We start from the raw sequence: 21,442 nt of genomic DNA on the forward strand, positions 1-21,442 counted from the left end.
CCCAAAATCGTAAATAAGATAAATTTGGGTGAATTTTGAAAAAAATATATAATGAGATGGACATATGTGGTCGTGTTGTTTGACATTTATCCAAGTTATATATACAAAGTCTAAAATAAACAATTTACATGGCTTACGCTTCATTCCGTATGTATTTAAGTCTAGACGCCATCTTATTGACTATCGAGTAGACCTCCGATTGTAATATAAGCGATACAAACATGAATAAAGATGTAAACAGATAGCAAACTCGTGTAAAAAAATACCGTAGTCAAGCAAACATGTAAATGGATGCTACGAATTCAAAATACAGAGAAGTGACAAATATTGTGTCACGTGTCATATTTTTAATGCTCCAGCAAAAAAGCAGCATTCAAACACGACCAATGTTGTGTTACGTGTCATATTGTTAATCCTTCAGGATACAAATGTTGTGTGTGTCTTATTGTTAATGCCGCAGCAAACACGCAGAATACAAACAATTTAGACAAATGTTGTGTGTGTCATATTGTTAATTCTCCAGCATACAAATGATGTGTGTGTGTGTGTCATATTGGTAATATTACAGCATACAAGCAGCATGCACCCAAGACAAATGTTGTGTGTGTCATATTGTTTATACTCCAGTAACAAGCAGCATACATACAAGACAAATGTTGTGTGTGTCATATTGTTAATACTTCAGTAACAAGCAGCATACATACAAGACAAATGTTGTGTGTGTCATATTGTTTATACTCCAGTGACAAGCAGCATACATACAAGACAAACAGTGTGTGTGTCATATTGTTAATACTCGAGTAACAAGCAGCATGCACACAAGACAAATATTGTGTGTGTCATATTGCTAATACTTTAGTAACAAGCAGCATACATACAAGACAAATGTTGTGTGTGTCATATTGTAAATACTCCAGTAACAAGCAGCATGCACACAAGACAAATATTGTGTGTGTCATATTGCTAATACTTTAGTAACAAGCAGCATACACACAAGACAAATATTGTGTGTGTCATATTGTAAATACTCCAGTAACAAGCAGCATAAAAACAAGAAAAATATTGTGTGTGTCATATTGTAAATACTCCAGTAACAAGCAGCATACAAACAAGAAAAATATTGTGTGCGTCATATTGTTAATACTCCAGTAACAATCAGCATGTACACAAGACAAATATTGTATGTGTCATATTGTTAATACTCCAGTAACAAGCAGCATACATACAAGACAAATATTGTGTGTGTCATATTGTAAATACTCCAGTAACAATCAGCATGCACACAAGACAAATGTTGTGTGTGTCACATTGTTAATGCTCCAGCAAACAAGCAGCATACATACAAGACAAATGTTGTGTGTGTCATATTGTAAATACTTCAGTAACAAGCAGCATACATACAAGACAAATATTGTGTGTGTCATATTGTAAATACTTCAGTAACAAGCAGCATACAAACAAGAAAAATATTGTGTGTGTCATATTGTTAATACTCCAGTAACAATCAGCATACATACAAGACAAATATTGTGTGTGTCATATTGTTAATGCTTCAGCAAACAAGCAGCAAACAAACAAGACAAATATTGTGTGTGTCATATTGTAAATACTCCAGTAACAAGCAGCTTATATACAAGACAAATATTGTGTGTGTCATATTGTTAATACTCCAGTAACAAGCAGCATACATACAAGACAAATGTTGTGTGTGTCATATTGTAAATACTCCAGTAACAAGCAGCATACATACAAGACAAATGTTGTGTGTGTCATATTGTTAATACTCCAGTAACAAGTAGCATACATACAGGACAAATATTGTGTGTGTCATATTGTAAATACTCCAGTAACAAGCAGCATGCACACAAGACAAATATTGTATGTGTCATATTGTTAATACTCCAGTAACAAGCAGCATACATACAAGACAAATATTGTGTGTGTCATATTGTAAATACTCCAGTAACAATCAGCATGCACACAAGACAAATGTTGTGTGTGTCACATTGTTAATGCTCCAGTAACAAGCAGCATACACACAAGACAAATGTTGTGTGTGTCATATTGTAAATACTCCAGTAACAAGCACCATACATACAAGACAAATATTGTGTGTGTCATATTGTTAATACTCCAGTAACAAGCAGCATACATACAAGACAAATATTGTGTGTGTCATATTGTTAATACTCCAGTAACAAGCAGCATACATACATGACAAATATTGTGTGTGTCATATTGTTAATACTCCAGTAACAAGCAGCATACAAACAAGACAAATGTTGTGTGTGTCATATTGTAAATACTTCAGTAACAAGCAGCATACATACAGGACAAATATTGTGTGTGTCATATTGTAAATACTCCAGTAACAAGCAGCATCCATACAAGACAAATATTGTGTGTGTCATATTGTAAATACTCCAGTAACAAGCAGCATAAAAACAAGAAAAATATTGTGCGTGTCATATTGTAAATACTCCAGTAACAAGCAGCATACAAACAAGACAAATATTGTGTGTGTCATATTGTAAATACTCCAGTAACAATCAGCATGCACACAAGACAAATGTTGTGTGTGTCACATTGTTAATGCTCCAGCAAACAAGCAGCATACATACAGGACAAATATTGTGTGTGTCATATTGTAAATACTCCAGTAACAAGCAGCATGCACACAAGACAAATATTGTATGTGTCATATTGTTAATACTCCAGTAACAAGCAGCATACATACAAGACAAATATTGTGTGTGTCATATTGTAAATACTCCAGTAACAATCAGCATGCACACAAGACAAATGTTGTGTGTGTCACATTGTTAATGCTCCAGCAAACAAGCAGCATACATACAAGACAAATGTTGTGTGTGTCATATTGTAAATACTTCGGTAACAAGCAGCATACATACAAGACAAATATTGTGTGTGTCATATTGTAAATACTTCAGTAACAAGCAGCATACAAACAAGAAAAATATTGTGTGTGTCATATTGTTAATAGTCCAGTAACAATCAGCATACATACAAGACAAATATTGTGTGTGTCATATTGTTAATGCTTCAGCAAACAAGCAGCAAACAAACAAGACAAATATTGTGTGTGTCATATTGTACATACTCCAGTAACAAGCAGCTTATATACAAGACAAATATTGTGTGTGTCATATTGTTAATACTCCAGTAACAAGCAGCATACATACAAGACAAATGTTGTGTGTGTCATACTGTAAATACTCCAGTAACAAGCAGCATACATACAAGAAAAGTAGTGTGTGTGTCATATTGTTAATACTCTAGTAACAAGCAGCATACATACAAGACAAATGTTGTGTGTGTCATATTGTAAATACTCCAGTAACAAGCACCATACATACAAGACAAATATTGTATGTGTCATATTGTTAATACTCCAGTAACAAGTAGCATCCATACAAGACAAATATTGTGTGTGTCATATTGTTAATACTCCAGTAACAAGCAGCATACAAACAAGAAAAATATTGTGTGCGTCATATTGTTAATACTCCAGTAACAATCAGCATGTACACAAGACAAATGTTGTGTCTGTCATATTGTTAATACTCCAGTAACAAGCAGCATACATACAAGAAAAATATTGTGTGTGTCATATTGTAAATACTCCAGTAACAAGCAGCATACATACATGACAAATAGTGTGTGTGTCATATTGTTAATACTCCAGTAACAAGCAGCATACATACAAGACAAATATTGTGTGTGTCATATTGTAAATACTCCAGTAACAATCAGCATGTACACAAGACAAATATTGTGTGTGTCATATTGTTAATACTCCAGTAACAAGCAGCATACATACAAGACAAATGTTGTGTGTGTCATATTGTAAATACTCCAGTAACAAGCACCATACATACAAGACAAATATTGTGTGTGTCATATTGTTAATACTCCAGTAACAAGCAGCATACATACATGACAAATATTGTGTGTGTCATATTGTTAATACTCCAGTAACAAGCAGCATACATACATGACAAATATTGTGTGTGTCATATTGTTAATACTACAGTAACAAGCAGCATACATACAAGACAAACAGTGTTTGTGTCATATTGTTAATACTTCAATAACACCAGCATGCACACAAGACAAATGTTGGGTGTGTCACATTGTTAATGCTCCAGCAAACAAGCAGCATACAAACAAGACAAATGTTGTGTGTGTCATATTGTAAATACTTCAGTAACAAGCAGCATACATACAGGACAAATATTGTGTGTGTCATATTGTAAATACTCCAGTAACAAGCAGCATCCATACAAGACAAATATTGTGTGTGTCATATTGTAAATACTCCAGTAACAAGCAGCATAAAAACAAGAAAAATATTGTGTGTGTCATATTGTAAATACTCCAGTAACAAGCAGCATACAAACAAGAAAAATATTGTGTGCGTCATATTGTTAATACTCCAGTAACAATCAGCATGTACACAAGACAAATGTTGTGTGTGTCATATTGTAAATACTCCAGTAACAAGCAGCATACATACAAGACAAATATTGTGTGTGTCATATTGTTAATACTCCAGTAACAAGCAGCATCCATACAAGACAAATATTGTGTGTGTCATATTGTAAATACTCCAGTAACAAGCAGCATACATACAAGACAAATGTTGTGTGTGTCATATTGTTAATACTCCAGTAACAAGCAGCATACATACAGGACAAATATTGTGTTTGTCATATTGTAAATACTCCAGTAACAAGCAGCATACATACATGACAAATATTGTATGTGTCATATTGTTAATACTCCAGTAACAAGCAGCATACATACAAGACAAATATTGTGTGTGTCATATTGTAAATACTCCAGTAACAATCAGCATGCACACAAGACAAATGTTGTGTGTGTCACATTGTTAATGCTCCAGCAAACAAGCAGCATACATACAAGACAAATGTTGTGTGTGTCATATTGTAAATACTTCAGTAACAAGCAGCATACATACAAGACAAATATTGTGTGTGTCATATTGTAAATACTTCAGTAACAAGCAGCATACAAACAAGAAAAATATTGTGTGTGTCATATTGTTAATAGTCCAGTAACAATCAGCATACATACAAGACAAATATTGTGTGTGTCATATTGTTAATGCTTCAGCAAACAAGCAGCAAACAAACAAGACAAATATTGTGTGTGTCATATTGTAAATACTCCAGTAACAAGCAGCTTATATACAAGACAAATATTGTGTGTGTCATATTGTTAATACTCCAGTAACAAGCAGCATACATACAAGACAAATGTTGTGTGTGTCATATTGTAAATACTCCAGTAACAAGCAGCATACATACAAGACAAGTAGTGTGTGTGTCATATTGTTAATACTCCAGTAACAAGCAGCATACATACAAGACAAATGTTGTGTGTGTCATATTGTAAATACTCCAGTAACAAGCACCATACATACAAGACAAATATTGTGTGTGTCATATTGTTAATACTCCAGTAACAAGCAGCATACATACAAGACAAATATTGTGTGTGTCATATTGTTAATACTCCAGTAACAAGTAGCATCCATACAAGACAAATATTGTGTGTGTCATATTGTTAATACTCCAGTAACAAGCAGCATACAAACAAGAAAAATATTGTGTGCGTCATATTGTTAATACTCCAGTAACAATCAGCATGTACACAAGACAAATGTTGTGTGTGTCACATTGTTAATGCTCCAGAAAACAAGCAGCAAACAAACAAGACAAATATTGTGTGTGTCATATTGTTAATACTCCAGTAACAAGCAGCATACAAACAAGAAAAATATTGTGTGTGTCATATTGTTAATACTCCAGTAACAAGCAGCATACATACATGACAAATATTGTGTGTGTCATATTGTTAATACTCCAGTAACAAGCAGCATACATACAAGACAAATATTGTGTGTGTCATATTGTAAATACTCCAGTAACAATCAGCATGTACACAAGACAAATATTGTGTGTGTCATATTGTTAATACTCCAGTAACAAGCAGCATACATACAAGACAAATGTTGTGTGTGTCATATTGTAAATACTACAGTAACAAGCACCATACATACAAGACAAATATTGTGTGTGTCATATTGTTAATACTCCAGTAACAAGCAGCATACATACATGACAAATATTGTGTGTGTCATATTGTTAATACTCCAGTAACAAGCAGCATACATACAAGACAAATATTGTGTGTGTCATATTGTAAATACTCCAGTAACAATCAGCATGTACACAAGACAAATATTGTGTGTGTCATATTGTTAATACTCCAGTAACAAGCAGCATACATACAAGGCAAATGTTGTTTGTGTCATATTGTTAATACTCCAGTAACAAGCAGCATACGTACAAGACAAATATTGTGTCTGTCATATTGTAAATACTCCAGTAACAAGCAGCATACATACATGACAAATATTGTGTGTGTCATATTGTTAATACTCCAGTAACAAGCAGCATACATACAAGACAAATATTGTGTGTGTCATATTGTAAATACTCCAGTAACAATCAGCATGCACACAAGACAAATGTTGTGTGTGTCACATTGTTAATGCTCCAGCAAACAAGCAGCATACATACAAGACAAATGTTGTGTGTGTCATATTGTAAATACTTCAGTAACAAGCAGCATACATACAAGACAAATATTGTGTGTGTCATATTGTTAATACTTCAGTAACAAGCAGCTTGCACACGAGACAAATGTTAATGTGTGTCATATTGTTATTTCTCCAGCATACAAATAAAACAAATGTCGTGTGTTTAATATTGATAACACTCTAGAATACAAGCAGCATACAAACAACGTCTGTGGCCTTTGCGATACAGTTATGTTCTAAGATGTACGTATTTTTGCGATGATCAAACATCTGCATGGACTTTGTTTGTCTTGTGTGTTTTTTTCATGTTCATGTTCATTTATATGTTTCGGAGTTTAGTATGGTGTCCCTTTCGCTGAACTAGTATAATACATTATGCGTTGATTATTGACCAGCTGAAGTTTTTTTGGTGGTCACGAGGTGTTTTCTGCATGCTGTTTAGTAAGGTTAATGTCTCTTTGACACGTTCGCCGTTTCATTTCTATGTTCATTGATTTACAAATCTTATGTTATGTTTTATTTTGCAGCTTCTTGCAAACGTAAACATGTTCAGAAATTAAGTTGGATATGATAACGTAAGTACACCATATTTAAACAAAAAGAGCGCTGAAAGTTTATCGTGTGGTCACTCTCTTACATAAAAATAGCTTTTGACGGACCTTTCTTCGCAAATGATAATATTATACAATATCAAAGAGAGTCGAAACTAATTCATGAGTTTTGTGTGATCTTAATTTATCACAAGAAATTCTATCAATTTTGTATACCGATGTTTCAAAAACTAATTGGATTGAATATCTGTTCGTCACTTACGAATTATTGAAACCTTACAACATACGGGTATATAAGTCACCCTTGTTTCCAGAGCCAAGCAGATGCAGGAAAGGAAACCAGTATATATATACTAGTTCATTATTACCATTGTTAAGTCAGTGTTACCATGGATACAAGTTACAAAGAGTACAATAATATAACCATACTGCATATTTGTTCTGCATACATGTTAAAAGGAAACCTCAAAATTTTGCGTTTTAAATGTTATATATCTTCAGTATCTGATAGAGTTGGTTTTTCTATAATATATATTATTTTCTGAATCTTTAATATGCAACATTGCGTCCTATTTCTCAATAGGTGAATAGTACTACAGGGATAATAAACCTCAAGAGTTGAAAATAAACTGTCAAGGTTTTGACAAAAAACAAAAACGACAAAGACAAGTAACTGTAAACAAAACACAAAATATAAAGAGTGCGCGAAACTCACAAGAGAGGTATCCAAAATCAATTCGTAAACAAATACTTATAATGTCTTGGCAAAAAACGAAAAAAGATTACAAGAAAAATAATATAATACAAAACACGAAAAAGAGAACTAAAGACTGAGCAACACGATCTACATCACAATGTGTAGGCGACCTCAGGTCATATTTTGTTTAAGGAATTCTTAAGTTCAAACTTTATTATTGGTTCTATGGTTTTTGGTTACTACAAAACTCATTTTATTTCTAGTTGCAGATTAAAATTAAGATGTCTAGCCTCTGTTGTTATGTTCTGTGGATACATTCCCTTGTTTGCATGGATATATATGAGCAAAAAGTACGAAAATAATATCCATGTTGAGACTCCAGCTGTCCATATGCAGTCACGTGACAAATCTGTGCGTTCATTTCAAGTGTTTGACAGGTCATTTATTAATGTAAAGGATTTTCGGAATACAAAATTTAAATTCGTACACTATAATTTGCCCAATATTTCATATCCTTTTAATTGTACTGAAACGTTAGAACTGGTACCCCAGAAGAACCTTAATAAAATCAGAGAACCAGTCGAGGACATTCTTTGCATGGTAAGTGATTTTTTTAATCATGAATTGAATTTGATTTCGGAGTGGGCAATGTATGTAGTTTATTTTGTTTTCCTACAATTTATAGTTTCCAAACATTATCGTTTTTTTTTTAAAATATATGATGAATAGACCGTTGGTTTTTCCGTTTGAATTGTTTAACACTGGTCATTTTGGGGGCCCTAGCTTGCTGTTCAGTGTGGGCCAAGGCTGCTTCTGGAATATCGTATATTGTCCTATAATAGTTTACTTTTAAAAATTTGACTTGGATGGACAGAAAATATAGGGTTTTATTTGGGTTTTTCATGTTGTAATCTTTAATTTTGCGATTCGCTCTTCTCTTTTCTTTATATTTTTGCTCTTAATTCTCTATTCTTTATATCTAAGCACCTAAATTTGTCGCTTTTCCTTATTTACTTGAATAGTTTTCTCTATAAATTATCTTTTGGCTCGACTTTATTTAGCCACTTTTCTGTAGATTGTGCCAATAATTATATGTTATGTAAACCCCAATACAGCCCTCATAAACTAAACAAACCATAATGCTTGATGCCATTTTTTAACATAAATATCTTCTTTTTTCCATCATATTTTCAATGTTGTCCAACGAATAAGCACCTATGTTTATGGGTGACTAGGACATAGAAATATGGTCACTTTTGATGTTCTTCTGATTGGCAGTAAACCTTTGTCAAAGTGAGCCTGCCAAAGTGAGCCTGTCAAAGTGAGCCTGCCAAAGTGAGGCTGCCAAAGTGAGCCGTGTAGGATGTATAAATACGCATCCAAGTTATGTTAGAATAGGGACATCGTTTAAAACAGTGGCCCGTTATGTGCACTTTTCGTGTAAAAGAGTGCCACGTTCTGTGCTTTTAAAGGACCCTTGCAATTATACAATATTAATAGTTATTTTCCTTTCATCTTAATCAAATAATGAATACGAACATATATAAAAAGATATTAATCCTCATTAAAATTGCTTGATTTTCAAAGATAATATCACCTAAATAACTATATGTGTTTGTCATATGCATGTAGCTCTTCGTGTTTTTTTTTTTGGTGTTATACATCTTTGTTTTCAAATTTTTGCTTTGAGCGTCCCAGGTCCTTAAAAAGATAATTACGATTGTTAAGATTTATAGTGTTATATTCATTTTCTAAAAAAAAAAAACACATTCTTATAACATAGTTTGCAAGACAGTTGAATTTACAAAAAATACACGTCCTTTAAAGAGCTAACCTGTGTAACCCCGCCATATTCTGTATACTAGTATATGTGCCTGTCCCATGTCTGGAGTCTGTAATTCAGTGGTTGTCGTTTGTTGGTGTGTTACAGGAGCTTTGCTCATTATCAAAGGCCGTACAGTGACATATAGTTGTTATTTTCGGTGTCATTTGGTCTCTTGTGGAGACATTTTAAGAATATGCATGTTCACTTCAAACACGGGGAAACATTCTACGACTCTGCATAGCACGTGATACAAACGTTTGTATAAAGTTTAGGACTTCAAACATATTTGTCCTCAATCAGTACACTTATCATTATAAACATCCATTTTCGAAATGAGCATCTGGTTAAGTACAAAGGGTTGAAGTTCCATTAAATAAATGTTATGATAATATTCAATTACCAGTTTGTGTGTTAAGAAAATGTGTCCCAGCCGAAATATTGACACTAACAATATTACGTCGGTCAAAGAACTTTGAGTTATTTTTTTATATATAAATTGAGGATTTATAATGTTTACGGATGTTTGCTCCTGTTTTTCAATGTTTGCAACATATTCGGAATACTCTGGTTTTATCCATGCAGTTTCATTTAACATTTTGCTCGCCAACCATTAATTTTCTTTTCATGATTTAATAACATTATGTTGAGTTTAAAAAGCAGTAAATTTTTATGTATTTAAATTTTTTTTATAAAATTATTGTTGTTTTTCATTGTTTTTGAAAGAAAAAAGTTGCTAGTAATAAATGTGTGAAAGATCTAGAGAGAAAAAAAACCGCCAAAGTTTTAATGGGTTTTATTGCAAAAACAAGCATACGGAATATGATATTTCCCCGGTTGTTTTTTAGTTCTTTATTTACATACTATGAAATCAAAGCAGTCTCTAAAAACCATGATATTTTGGGAAAAAGAGTAGCTAGCATCCTTACGTGCATCGCTATATATTTGTTATAGAAAAGACCAAGACTTCTGGAGAATTATAAGAACCCGTGTTGGATAGAAGATGGACACCTTCGTTGTCTGCCATACTTCCACATTTTTGGTGTATGTAAATCAGGAACGACAGATTTATTCCGCCGGTTGATGATACATCACCAGATCATGCCAAATAAAGGATTGATGAAAAAAGAAACTTGGTTCTGGTCATGGAAACGGTATGGTGAACGTAAGTTATAATGGAAACGGTATGATGAACGTAAGTTGTCATGGAAACGGTATGGTGAACGTAAGTTGTCATGAAAATAGTATGGTGAACGTGAGCTGGCATGGAAACGATTTTGTAAACGTAAGTTTCATGAGAACGGTATTGGTAACGTAAGTTGTCATGGAAACAGTTACGTTGCACGTAAGTTGTATTGGAAACGGCATGGCGAACGTAAGTTGACATTGCAACGAAATTTCATAAAAGGTCGTTGTTTAGATACACTGTATTTGAACTCTGATTGATAGCTATATAGTAAAAGAGGGACGAAAGATACCAAAGGGACAGTCAAACTCATAACTCGAAAATAAACTGACAACGCCATGGCTAAAAATGAAAAAGACAAACAGACAAACAATAGCACACATGACACAACACAGAAAACTACAGAATAAACAACACCAACCCCACCAAAAACTAGGGGTGATCTCGGGTGCTCCGGAAGGGTAAGCAGATCCTTCTCTACATGTGGCACCCGTCGTGTTGCTGATCTGATAACAAATCTGGTAAATAGTCTAATTCGATAGGTCACATTCATGAAAGGGAAGGGGATTGTAGTTACGACGTAAGGAAAAGAGGGACGAAAGATACACAGTCAAACTAAAATAAACTGACAACGCCAACATATTCGATATCATTGGTGAAACGGTTATTCCATAACGGTCAACCAACTCGTGATGCCGTCCGTAAAATTTACGAAGTTGTCTCATTGGCAATCGTATACCAGGTCTCCTTATATCTATATAGTTACTGGTTATACGTCTAGATGTGAATATTTAATGCATATTCAAAAAGGGAAACGCGTTGATTGATGGGATCTATCTATGTTAACACTGTTGACTATAATAGAACATTTCAGTTGCGAATTTTCATTTTTGTTTGGGCTTTAATTTCTTGATATCAAGAAATAATTTCATTTCAGAAAGGTTATTATCCGTAAGTAATGTTTCCGCAAAGTAAACATTTGCTGTTCTCTGTTCTATGGTCGGGTTGTTGTCTGTTTGATACATTCCCCATTTCCAATCTCAATTTTAATATTTTATATTTAAATATATACACAAGTATGTCGATGCCTTTTAAAAGCGTGTCATTACCCTCTAAAAGTCTGGGAATGAAGATGGTTTCCGAATCTTCCCCGTTATCCTAATCGGATTTAGATTATCGTTTCCTATATATAAGCACACGATCAGGAAATCAACAATTCATAAAAAAGTTCATACATGTAAGTATCCATAATAACAAGACACTGCAGCTTAAATTATGTACCTAGATGAAATCAGATTGGTCTAAAGATATAAATCAGTTCAAACAACAACGCACCACAATGTTATTAAAACGAGAAAACAATTGTATAACTGACAAACTTCAGTTCAGGACAAACGGAAAATGAAAAGAATATCTTGACGAAACCAGTTTACTTACACATTTACTTTCAACATTAGCATTTTTTTCAGTTTGTCGTGTTAATTTGGAAAATAATCACGAAACTACGATTCAAATTCCCGTGATTTCTCAGGTGTTTTATTGATATGTATGAATTTCAAATATAAAGTGGGTTCTTTTTATAAAAGAGATTATGTGTAATTACAAAAATAACATTACAAAATTTTCAAGAGTGCAATCATTGGATAACAAATAATTTTTACTATGCTTTTCTTTTTAGATTCAGATGGTCCAATTTCAACACTGAAGAATTTTACCGACATATTTGATGTCTTACCACAACGACTTACATATAGTTATGACTTAGATATGTACTACTCACACTTCGTGACAGGTAAAATAATAATTGTAATGCAATTATTTTGCATCAATGATTCTGATTGGATGACAGTAATTCTCTATCATCTTGTCTGTAACTAAGAAAGTATTGATTGTAATAAAACAAAACATTGTCATGTTGCGAAAACAATATGTACAATGGGAAAAAATCTTCTATCAATAATTATCAAGGTACCAGGCTTATAATTTGATACACAATTCGCTTGTTTCGTCTACATACGACACCTCAGTGACGCTTAGATTAAAATAGTTAAAAAGTCAAACAAGTATAAAGTTGAAGAGCAATTACATCTACTATACATAAGACACAATGTTTCAATTTGTCGACATGAAAAGAAAAACAAATAAGATCCAGTAGGATTAAATCAGTTTGTACACTAGTCTTACTACTTCCAACCTTTCATGTGAAGGGGAAAGTCGCGTGTGCTGTCATACTATTATCATAATGTAAACAAGTACAACAAGTCAGCTTTTTAGCTCACCAGGACGCAAAGGGCCCGATGTGAACTTATGCCATCAATTGACGTCCGTCGTCTGTCGTCGTAAACTATAAAAAAACCTTCTCTTATGAGACTACTGTGCCAAATACCTTCCAGCTTGAACTAAATGTTCCTTATAATATGTTGTTTATAAATTGTATCCGAAGTTTTGATCCATCGACAAACATGGCCGCCATGGCTAAAACTAGAACAAGGGGTTAAATACAGTTCTCAAAACCTAAAGCTTTTAGATCAAATCTGTTAAGGAATAAATTGCTCAATTGGTAAAGATCTATCAGCCCTGCAATTCAGAAAGATCGAAAAAAACATCTTGTTGGGTTGCTGCCACTAAATTGGTAGTTTTAAGGAAATTTTGCAGTTTTTTGTTATTATTTTGAATAATATTTTAGAAAGATATATATATATAAACTATAAACAACAATAATATTCAGCAAAGTAAGATCTACAAAACGTTTGACCCCTTTTGGAGTAATTGCCCTTTTAAAACAATTTTAAACAATTTGTTCAAGTCTGCTAACATTTAACAATCTCTCCACTGAAACTATTGTGCCTAATATTTCTTAACTTTAAAGAATGTTTCTTTTGAAATCTAATTTATGAATTGTATCCAAATTTTTGAGCCATCAATAAACATGGCCGCCATAGCTGAAAATAGAATATAGGGATCAAATGCAGTTTTTGGCTTATATATCAGAAACTAAAGCATTGAGAGCAAATCTGATTTGGTTAACAACGTTCAAAAGGTAAAGATCTATCAGCCCTGAAGTTTTTAGACATCCCAAACAACCCATTGTTGATTTGCTGCCTCTAAATTTGTTATTTTAAGAAAAAATTGCAGTTTTTGGTTAATATCTGATTTATTTATATTATTGAAGATAATGATAAACTGTAAACAGAAAACATGTTCAGCTGATAAGATGTACAAAAAAACTTTGATCAAAATTGTCAATTAATCCCTTAAGGGGTTATTTCCCTTTAATGACAATTTTACACAAGTTATTCATATTTTGTAAAAAAAATTCCTTGCACGTCAAGAAACATTGACACTTTAGCAAAATGAAACATATGGTAGAAATGCATTTCTTTGCTTAAGGCGAAGTGTACGTAATTGCACGCCTCTAGCGGAATACGGGATTAAAAACGTTCGTCGTTAGTTACGCAAGTTATCTCCCTTACTCCACGAAAGGACACACGAAAGAGAAACTACTTTCTGCGGTCTATAATGAATCCAACAAGCTTAAACCTCATAGAAATTATCTAAATACTGAACTCCAATTAGAAATCACAGCATTCTGTACGTTGTTCTGTGTGCAGCCTGGCTTAAAAACACTTGTTTGTTTTTTTGTTTTAGACGCGTAGGAGAAGGCATTTCGTGTTTATGATATCAACAGAAAGAAAAAACGCCTCACAACAAAATTATAAACAAATAAACAAATAAACATGTAACAATTTTTCTTCTATTGATATCAAATTAATTAAAATGAAACCTGAATTGACCCAACAATATCGTTTTAAAAAGCCGTAGTCTTGAACGAAAAACACAGTACTCAACGTAAAGTTTTATAATAGGTAACAAATAATTAATGAAAGACGTGTGAATTTAATTGTCTAATTAAAAATACGTTGAAATATTCGTATTTTGTGCAATTGAAAATTTAAGGACATGATTAATATATTCATTCGGAAATCAGACGATACAAGAGAATAATTTGACCACTAGTAGTGCAACACTTACAGGTCGGAAGAACAAAGACGGAAAACATACAAAAAATAAACAAACTAGGCCCCAAAAATTATTCAGTAACTTGAAAGTTGTCTCACTCTAACATTTATCTTAAAATAAGTAAAAAATATGTCATTCAACTCCCAGTTTTCAACTTTTTCTACATGTGCAGAAAATAAACACAGGTGTCTTCTATTCCGTCCGCAATTTATGGGAAAATTAAATCTAAATTTAGAACCATATTGAAATTGAAAGTACACATGTAAGATAAAATATAACATGTCATTTCTTCTTTCACAAATTCCAATTTCGAAGAGATATATAGCGAAATCTGTTTTCTTTTATTGTGCCTGTGTGTATCATTCAAAATTAGAGAATGTAATTTTGAAGTATCAAGTCTCAATTGAAGATTATGAATGAATAGAATATAGAATTACGGGGGGAGGGGGGTAGGACCTTTATCGGAACTCCGGGATCGGGTGTTTTTAAGCTCGGGATTTCGGGATTGACCCTTTCGGGATCTGGGAATTCTATTTCCGAATTTCGGGTAGTCGGTATTTAATTATTTTTAAATTCAGGACCTCGGGATGTCGTGTTTTTAAGCCCGGGATTTCGGGATCTGGATCCCTCCATCCCTCCTCCCTCTATTATGATTAAAGAAAAGAGGTCAGGGAAGTTTTGTGATACTTGTAACTGTAATTTAATATTTAGTGGAATGAGAGGTGAAATGTGTTCAGACTATTACATTTGGATTTTTTTTAAAATTTAACCCAAGTTTACTGCAAGGGGTGTTTAACGACCTCGATGATTATCCATGAGGATCTCGCACTCGATCAGCTCTAGGTTTTCACCTAGTTCATGATCATACAAGAATTGAGAAGCCTGTGGTTTACTAGTCTCATAATATGAGACTTTGGAGTTCATATAATTTACATTCAACGGTTTTTTATCGAATATTTCAAGGATTTTGGCTATCAATGTTGACTCCCCCCCCCCAAATTGATTTGATAAAATGAATGGATTACCGCCGCTATTTCAAACTAAAGTCCAATGAACTGACTGGTATTCGAATTTGTTAAAAGAAAAAATTTGTATTTCTATTGATTCAATGCCGTAATGCCGAAAAACAACCATTTGTTTCCGCGAATTCCGAACAGCTAGAAATATATTCCCGAGTTTCAATTTGAGTAACTCGAATAATTCAAGCCCTTTCCATGTCCGATTTTCTCTCACACGAGAAATGTAGCATTTGTACATTATAGCTGAATAATACGACTGAATTATTAGGGTTACAATTTGTGTAAATCCCGAATGCACATTAAAGTAAAGGTCCAGCCCGACTTTCGGGAAAGGACTGTTGTAGATTTCAGATTGATTTCTAGAAATAAAAATCATACAAAAATGTTTCACGCAAATATTCGTCTTCAAACGTGTAAAAGTTATACAACGGTTACTAGCCGGTCTGGATTGTGATAAAAAGAAGCGCATGCAATGCATAAAATATATAATGTCGTGGCTCAGGGATGTGTTGAATTATAGAGATGCTTATGCGGCACAAAGATAAGATTAATTAACCCAAATGTACTAAGAATTACCACACAACTTAAATTTACTTAAATATTGATTTGTTATCCTGTGCCAAACAGATGGCTGATATTCTGAGAAGAGACCTTGATGAAATGAAGTTTTATGGGAACAAAGATTTTGAAAACACGCCGCAGTGTTTAGATTTTAACAAAAATAAGGCACCAAGGTCGAAAATAGTTCTAGTTCATAATAAAGAAAATGTCAACCGTTTTCTAGCTTGGCGATCTCCGCACGCACCCGAATATAAAAGACAAATACAATACAATAGTACACAAAACGTAACATAAAGAACTAAAGACCGAGCAACACGAACTCCAACAAAACGGTATATATTTCATACAAGTATAGAACTATATGAAGCGTCGTAACTGTTACGGCGACGTCAATAACGTTGTCGTTGTTTTTTGTTTTTTTACACTCAAGATTCAACTTTAACAGGGTATAGCTTGAAAAGTAGCACGGTTGCTAAGGACTTTCTTTGCACCAATCGATTCCTCAGACATTTTAGAATCGTCTCATAAATTTAAAAAAAAATCGATTGTCTAATATAATAGAAAATCTTGGAAATGTAACAATTCCTGCCGAATTTCACGATTTTCCCTATATATCCTTGGTAATTTTGGTGTATGATGCTGTTAACTTCAACAGCTCGTATCTCAAAAACGAAAACGGTTACCCCCTTTTTTTATTTTATTTTACGATTTATTTTTACAAGCAGAATCTACATGTAAAATTTTTAAAAAATCCATTGTGTAGTTTAATTACGTACACTTCGCCTTAAAGAAGAAAATATGACAAATACAATGAACATTTAGATGTCATTTCTAAGCCACTCATTAATATGTATTGAAAATCAAAAATAATCATTTATGAAAGATTTAGGCAAAAACAAAAGTGAGCGATTCAGGCTCTTGAGAGCCTCTTGTTTAATAGAAAAGTCACATAAAAATAACATTTTTTTATAAACTATCAACAAATACAACATTTATTTTAAAAACAGTAGAGAAAACTCTTATGTTCTGTGTTGTACCGATTGAAAGAAGTTTCAATGTTAATTATACGTAAAATAGAGGCGAAATAAACCTAAGAACTAACTCAAACTCATCAGTAAAGAGAATAACATGAGGAAAAAATCCAATTAACATACAACAACACACAAAACACAACAACGAAAAGTAAACACAGAGTAATACGAACTCCACCAATAAAAAAAGAACCTTAAGAAAGCTTATTCAGTTCATTCATTTTCCCTGTTTTTATTAAGGTCATGGCGATCCAATGGACATCTGGTACCCTTTTAATTGGACATTGATACCGCAGAATAATCCTACATCAGAAGAACCAGTTTATATAACACCGAATCTGATATCTCATATAAATCCAAATGTCAGGCTAATTCTCGTTATACGAGACCCAGCTGAAAGGTAATTCTTTGAGAGAGAATTTAGCATTATTGTCATATTTCGTGGCGGTCAATTAGCATGATTAAGAGAACCAGCGAACTTCAGTAGGAAAACTGACAATCCTGTTCAATTGAGGTTACAGTCGAGCGCTAATGCACGTACAGAATTATGTTTCCTGAAATAAGTCAGATATTGTATTCATTCATGAATCTGTATTTTTTTAAATCCATTTTACAAATATTGTTGAACTATACAGACTGAACTACAGCGATCCTAAAATATTAATACACTGGCGAAAATACATGTACAATAGAAAACCTGTTGAGTTTGAATATTATGAAGCCTTTGCAAACACGGAATTGTCTATTCTGATAAAAGATTTGATGCATTAGCTATCACAAATAAGAATCATTCATTTGTTTTTATAGATTAGACCGTTGGTTTTCCCGTTTGAATGGTGTTACACTAGTAATTGTTGGGGTCCTTTTTAGCTTGCTGTTCGAGATGACTCGAGGCTCCATGTTGAAGACCGTACCTTGGCCCATAATGGTTTACTTTTATAAATTGTTACGTGGATGGAGAGTTGTCTCTTTGACACTCATACCACATCTTCCTATATCCATTGATTTATTTATTTCTGGACATAACACTTCAAGGTAGTAGTAATCTAACCATTTGCGTTCTTGAAACGTAGATTTTAAGATGCATAAATCTTTTGGTTATTAGTAAATTATGATTGTGTTCTTGTCCAAGTCAGGAGCCTGTTGTTCAATGGTTATCATTGGTTCTGTCTGTCATATTTATTTTCGTATAAATTAGACAGTTATTTTTCACAATTGAATTATTTCATGCCATTTATAGCCAGCTATGCGGTATTTGTGCTGTAGTTGTTGAAGGCCAGATTGACTGTAATATTTTTTGTATCTATGAAGAACTAACATCAAAAAGTTGGTGCACACTGAATCACCCGCATAGCGTGGTATTTTAAAGTGTGCGCCACATTTTGTATGTTCTTTCGAATAGACAGAAAAAATATTACAGTCATTACTTATAATTTAATTCAAATCCATTTTATACCAGAGTAAAAATTGTGAAAATAAACGTTGATGACGTCATGGTAATATTACAAAATTATGTCTATCATCTGATAGACAAAACACTGTCAGCCAATCAGAAGAAGCGTTACATTCAAAATTAAATTATTTTATTTTAGACTTTACAGTCATTACCTACATACGAATTTGGGGATCAATATACATCCCAGTGCCAAGGAATTCCATGAAGATGTTCAACATGCTGTTTCTACATTTGCTAATTGTACCAATAGAAAAAGTCTTCGGGCATGTTTATATGATACAGTTCTATACAAAAGGTTACGGGTACGTTTGATTATGATTAAGACGATAGCAACTATTTAATTTTCATGCAGTGTGTATAATTGATAACAGTTCAACGACACCCACTTCAGACTCCTGACTTGGGACAGGAGCATAAAGTGATAATGTGTCTTGCAAGTGTATTTCTTCATTTATATATCTATAATTTTAGTAACTTTCTAAGTAAACATTTCTTAAAGATTTATTTCTGGAAAAAACACACTACTATGTATATGTTTTCATCAAAATTTCAACCACCATTAATCTTGAGTAAAATAAAGTACTCCTGAAAACTTGCTTAGTTCAATTTTCTTTCAATTCGGATTACAAAACCGTGTTTACGTTTCAGGCACCAATATCCTCGGGGTTTTACAGTACTTTTCTGCGTGATTGGTTAAAGGTCTTTGACAAAGATCAGCTTATGGTAATACGCACTGAAGACTACGAACATAATATAGCAGGAACTCTGATGAAGGTGTTCAAATTCTTAAATCTGGGTATGTACAATAATCTTTTCCTTAAAATTAATATTTTGTCTCATACTTTGCATGTTTTATAGTGTATGGTTTTACAAAATATTAAGCATTGTGAATGTTCTAATTGTATAGAATGATGAGTCCACTTTAACAAATGAAGTGGTTGTTTTAATGTGCACGTTCATATTTTGTAATCCATGGCATGATACATTATAATATATGTTGTTTATAAATATGCTTTGAAAACGATTAACATAGTCAAATAATGGAAATTCCAAGGGTACTTAACATGCACCCCTTATTGTGAAACAAAATTGTATGTTAATATTAAAGAATATTTTGTATATTGAAAAAAACACAATATGTCTTAAAGTACACGAACTGTTAAACTTCGTTTGTTAATGCTTGTCATAGTTCCATACCGTGAGACTAAAATATCTGTATATTTTCTAATAGATGAATATTGTTTTGCTAATAGATTTTTTAATTGTTCCAGATTGCATGCGAGTGCGACATATATTGTACGATAGATAATTATACAATCAATATTCATGTATTTACCATTTTATTGTAAAGCAAAGCTTGAAAAACTGTTTTATAGAGGTACATATTTTACTGCAAACTGTTTGTGACGTCATATATGACGTACTATGTTGTTTGTATTACAATAATAAAATACAGAAGGGAATTAGGGAATGTTTAAAAGAGACAACAACCCGACCGAAGAGAAAAAAACCGATTCATAATCACAAGGGGTCTTCAACACAGCGAGAAAAATACCAAATTCAGAGTCCGACGTCAGCTGACCACTAAGCAATAAATATATATTACATGTGTAGTTCAAGAAAAAGGACGTCAGACTAAACTCACAAACATATAAAATGAACTTAAATTTAAAAAAAAAAAAAAACATACAAGATTAACAAAGACCAGGAGCTCCTTACTTGTGACAGGTGCAAAAGAGTATTTTGTTTTCTGTTGTAGAAAATTTATGAATTACTTGAAAGCATTTTTTTTACAGACAACGTAGGACCGTATGTGCTGGAGAAAATGGCATGTAGAGAGTTGGAGTATAAATCAAATTACAGGTCGCCAATAATGAACGACACGAGAAGCCTGTTAGAAACATTCTATAGCGATAGCCAGCGCGACATGGTCAGTCTAGTAGAAGAATATGGAATAGATCTTTCACTTCAGCCACAAGATGACATGGCCAGTAAAATAAACTGTACAAGATTTATGGCCAGAAAGCCTTTAGTGTCTAAACTTAAAAGGAAAAAAGTGAAACGCTATTTTATTAGCAAGAAAAACGCTACGAAATATTTCAGAAATAAATATATACCTCGTTAATTTATATTCGATTATGGATTTCATTTTGAAACAACAGTCACATTTATAAATAGATCGAACTAATGAATTTAGTAAGGATGCACATTGATTATAGCATGTACCTAATCCTCTAGTGGAGACTAGTTTTAAAATGTAATCTCGAGTCTGGGATGTCACAGGTTTGTCTGAAGCTGTGGTTTATTATATTGCTTCTCCGCTTAATTAAACACGGTTATTGAGAGTAAGATGTAAAAATGGTCGACTCAGTGTCATTCTTCTTGTGGACTTTAACATTGTTAAAAATCAATTCAGCGTAACAGTTTAGTACCAAACAGGATTTTGAAAA

At 33.1% G+C, this 21,442-nt stretch overlaps 1 protein-coding gene across 1 annotated transcript in view; it reads left to right on the forward strand.

The window, feature by feature from the left end:
* Positions 1-21,117, forward strand: part of LOC143054399 (carbohydrate sulfotransferase 15-like) — a 30,201-nt gene extending 9,084 nt beyond the window's left edge. The window contains exons 2-9 of the mRNA XM_076227412.1: positions 7,177-7,224; positions 8,161-8,497; positions 10,674-10,884; positions 12,584-12,697; positions 17,777-17,936; positions 19,129-19,294; positions 19,641-19,788; positions 20,789-21,117. Coding sequence (XP_076083527.1) covers positions 7,217-7,224; positions 8,161-8,497; positions 10,674-10,884; positions 12,584-12,697; positions 17,777-17,936; positions 19,129-19,294; positions 19,641-19,788; positions 20,789-21,117 — 1,473 coding nt within the window. The 5' untranslated portion in view covers positions 7,177-7,216. The remainder of the gene's footprint in view (positions 1-7,176; positions 7,225-8,160; positions 8,498-10,673; positions 10,885-12,583; positions 12,698-17,776; positions 17,937-19,128; positions 19,295-19,640; positions 19,789-20,788) is intronic.
* The last annotated feature ends 325 nt before the right edge of the window (positions 21,118-21,442 follow it).

Source organism: Mytilus galloprovincialis, chromosome 12 (genome assembly GCF_965363235.1).
Source record: "Mytilus galloprovincialis chromosome 12, xbMytGall1.hap1.1, whole genome shotgun sequence".
Classification (NCBI taxonomy): Eukaryota; Metazoa; Mollusca; class Bivalvia; order Mytilida; family Mytilidae; genus Mytilus; species Mytilus galloprovincialis.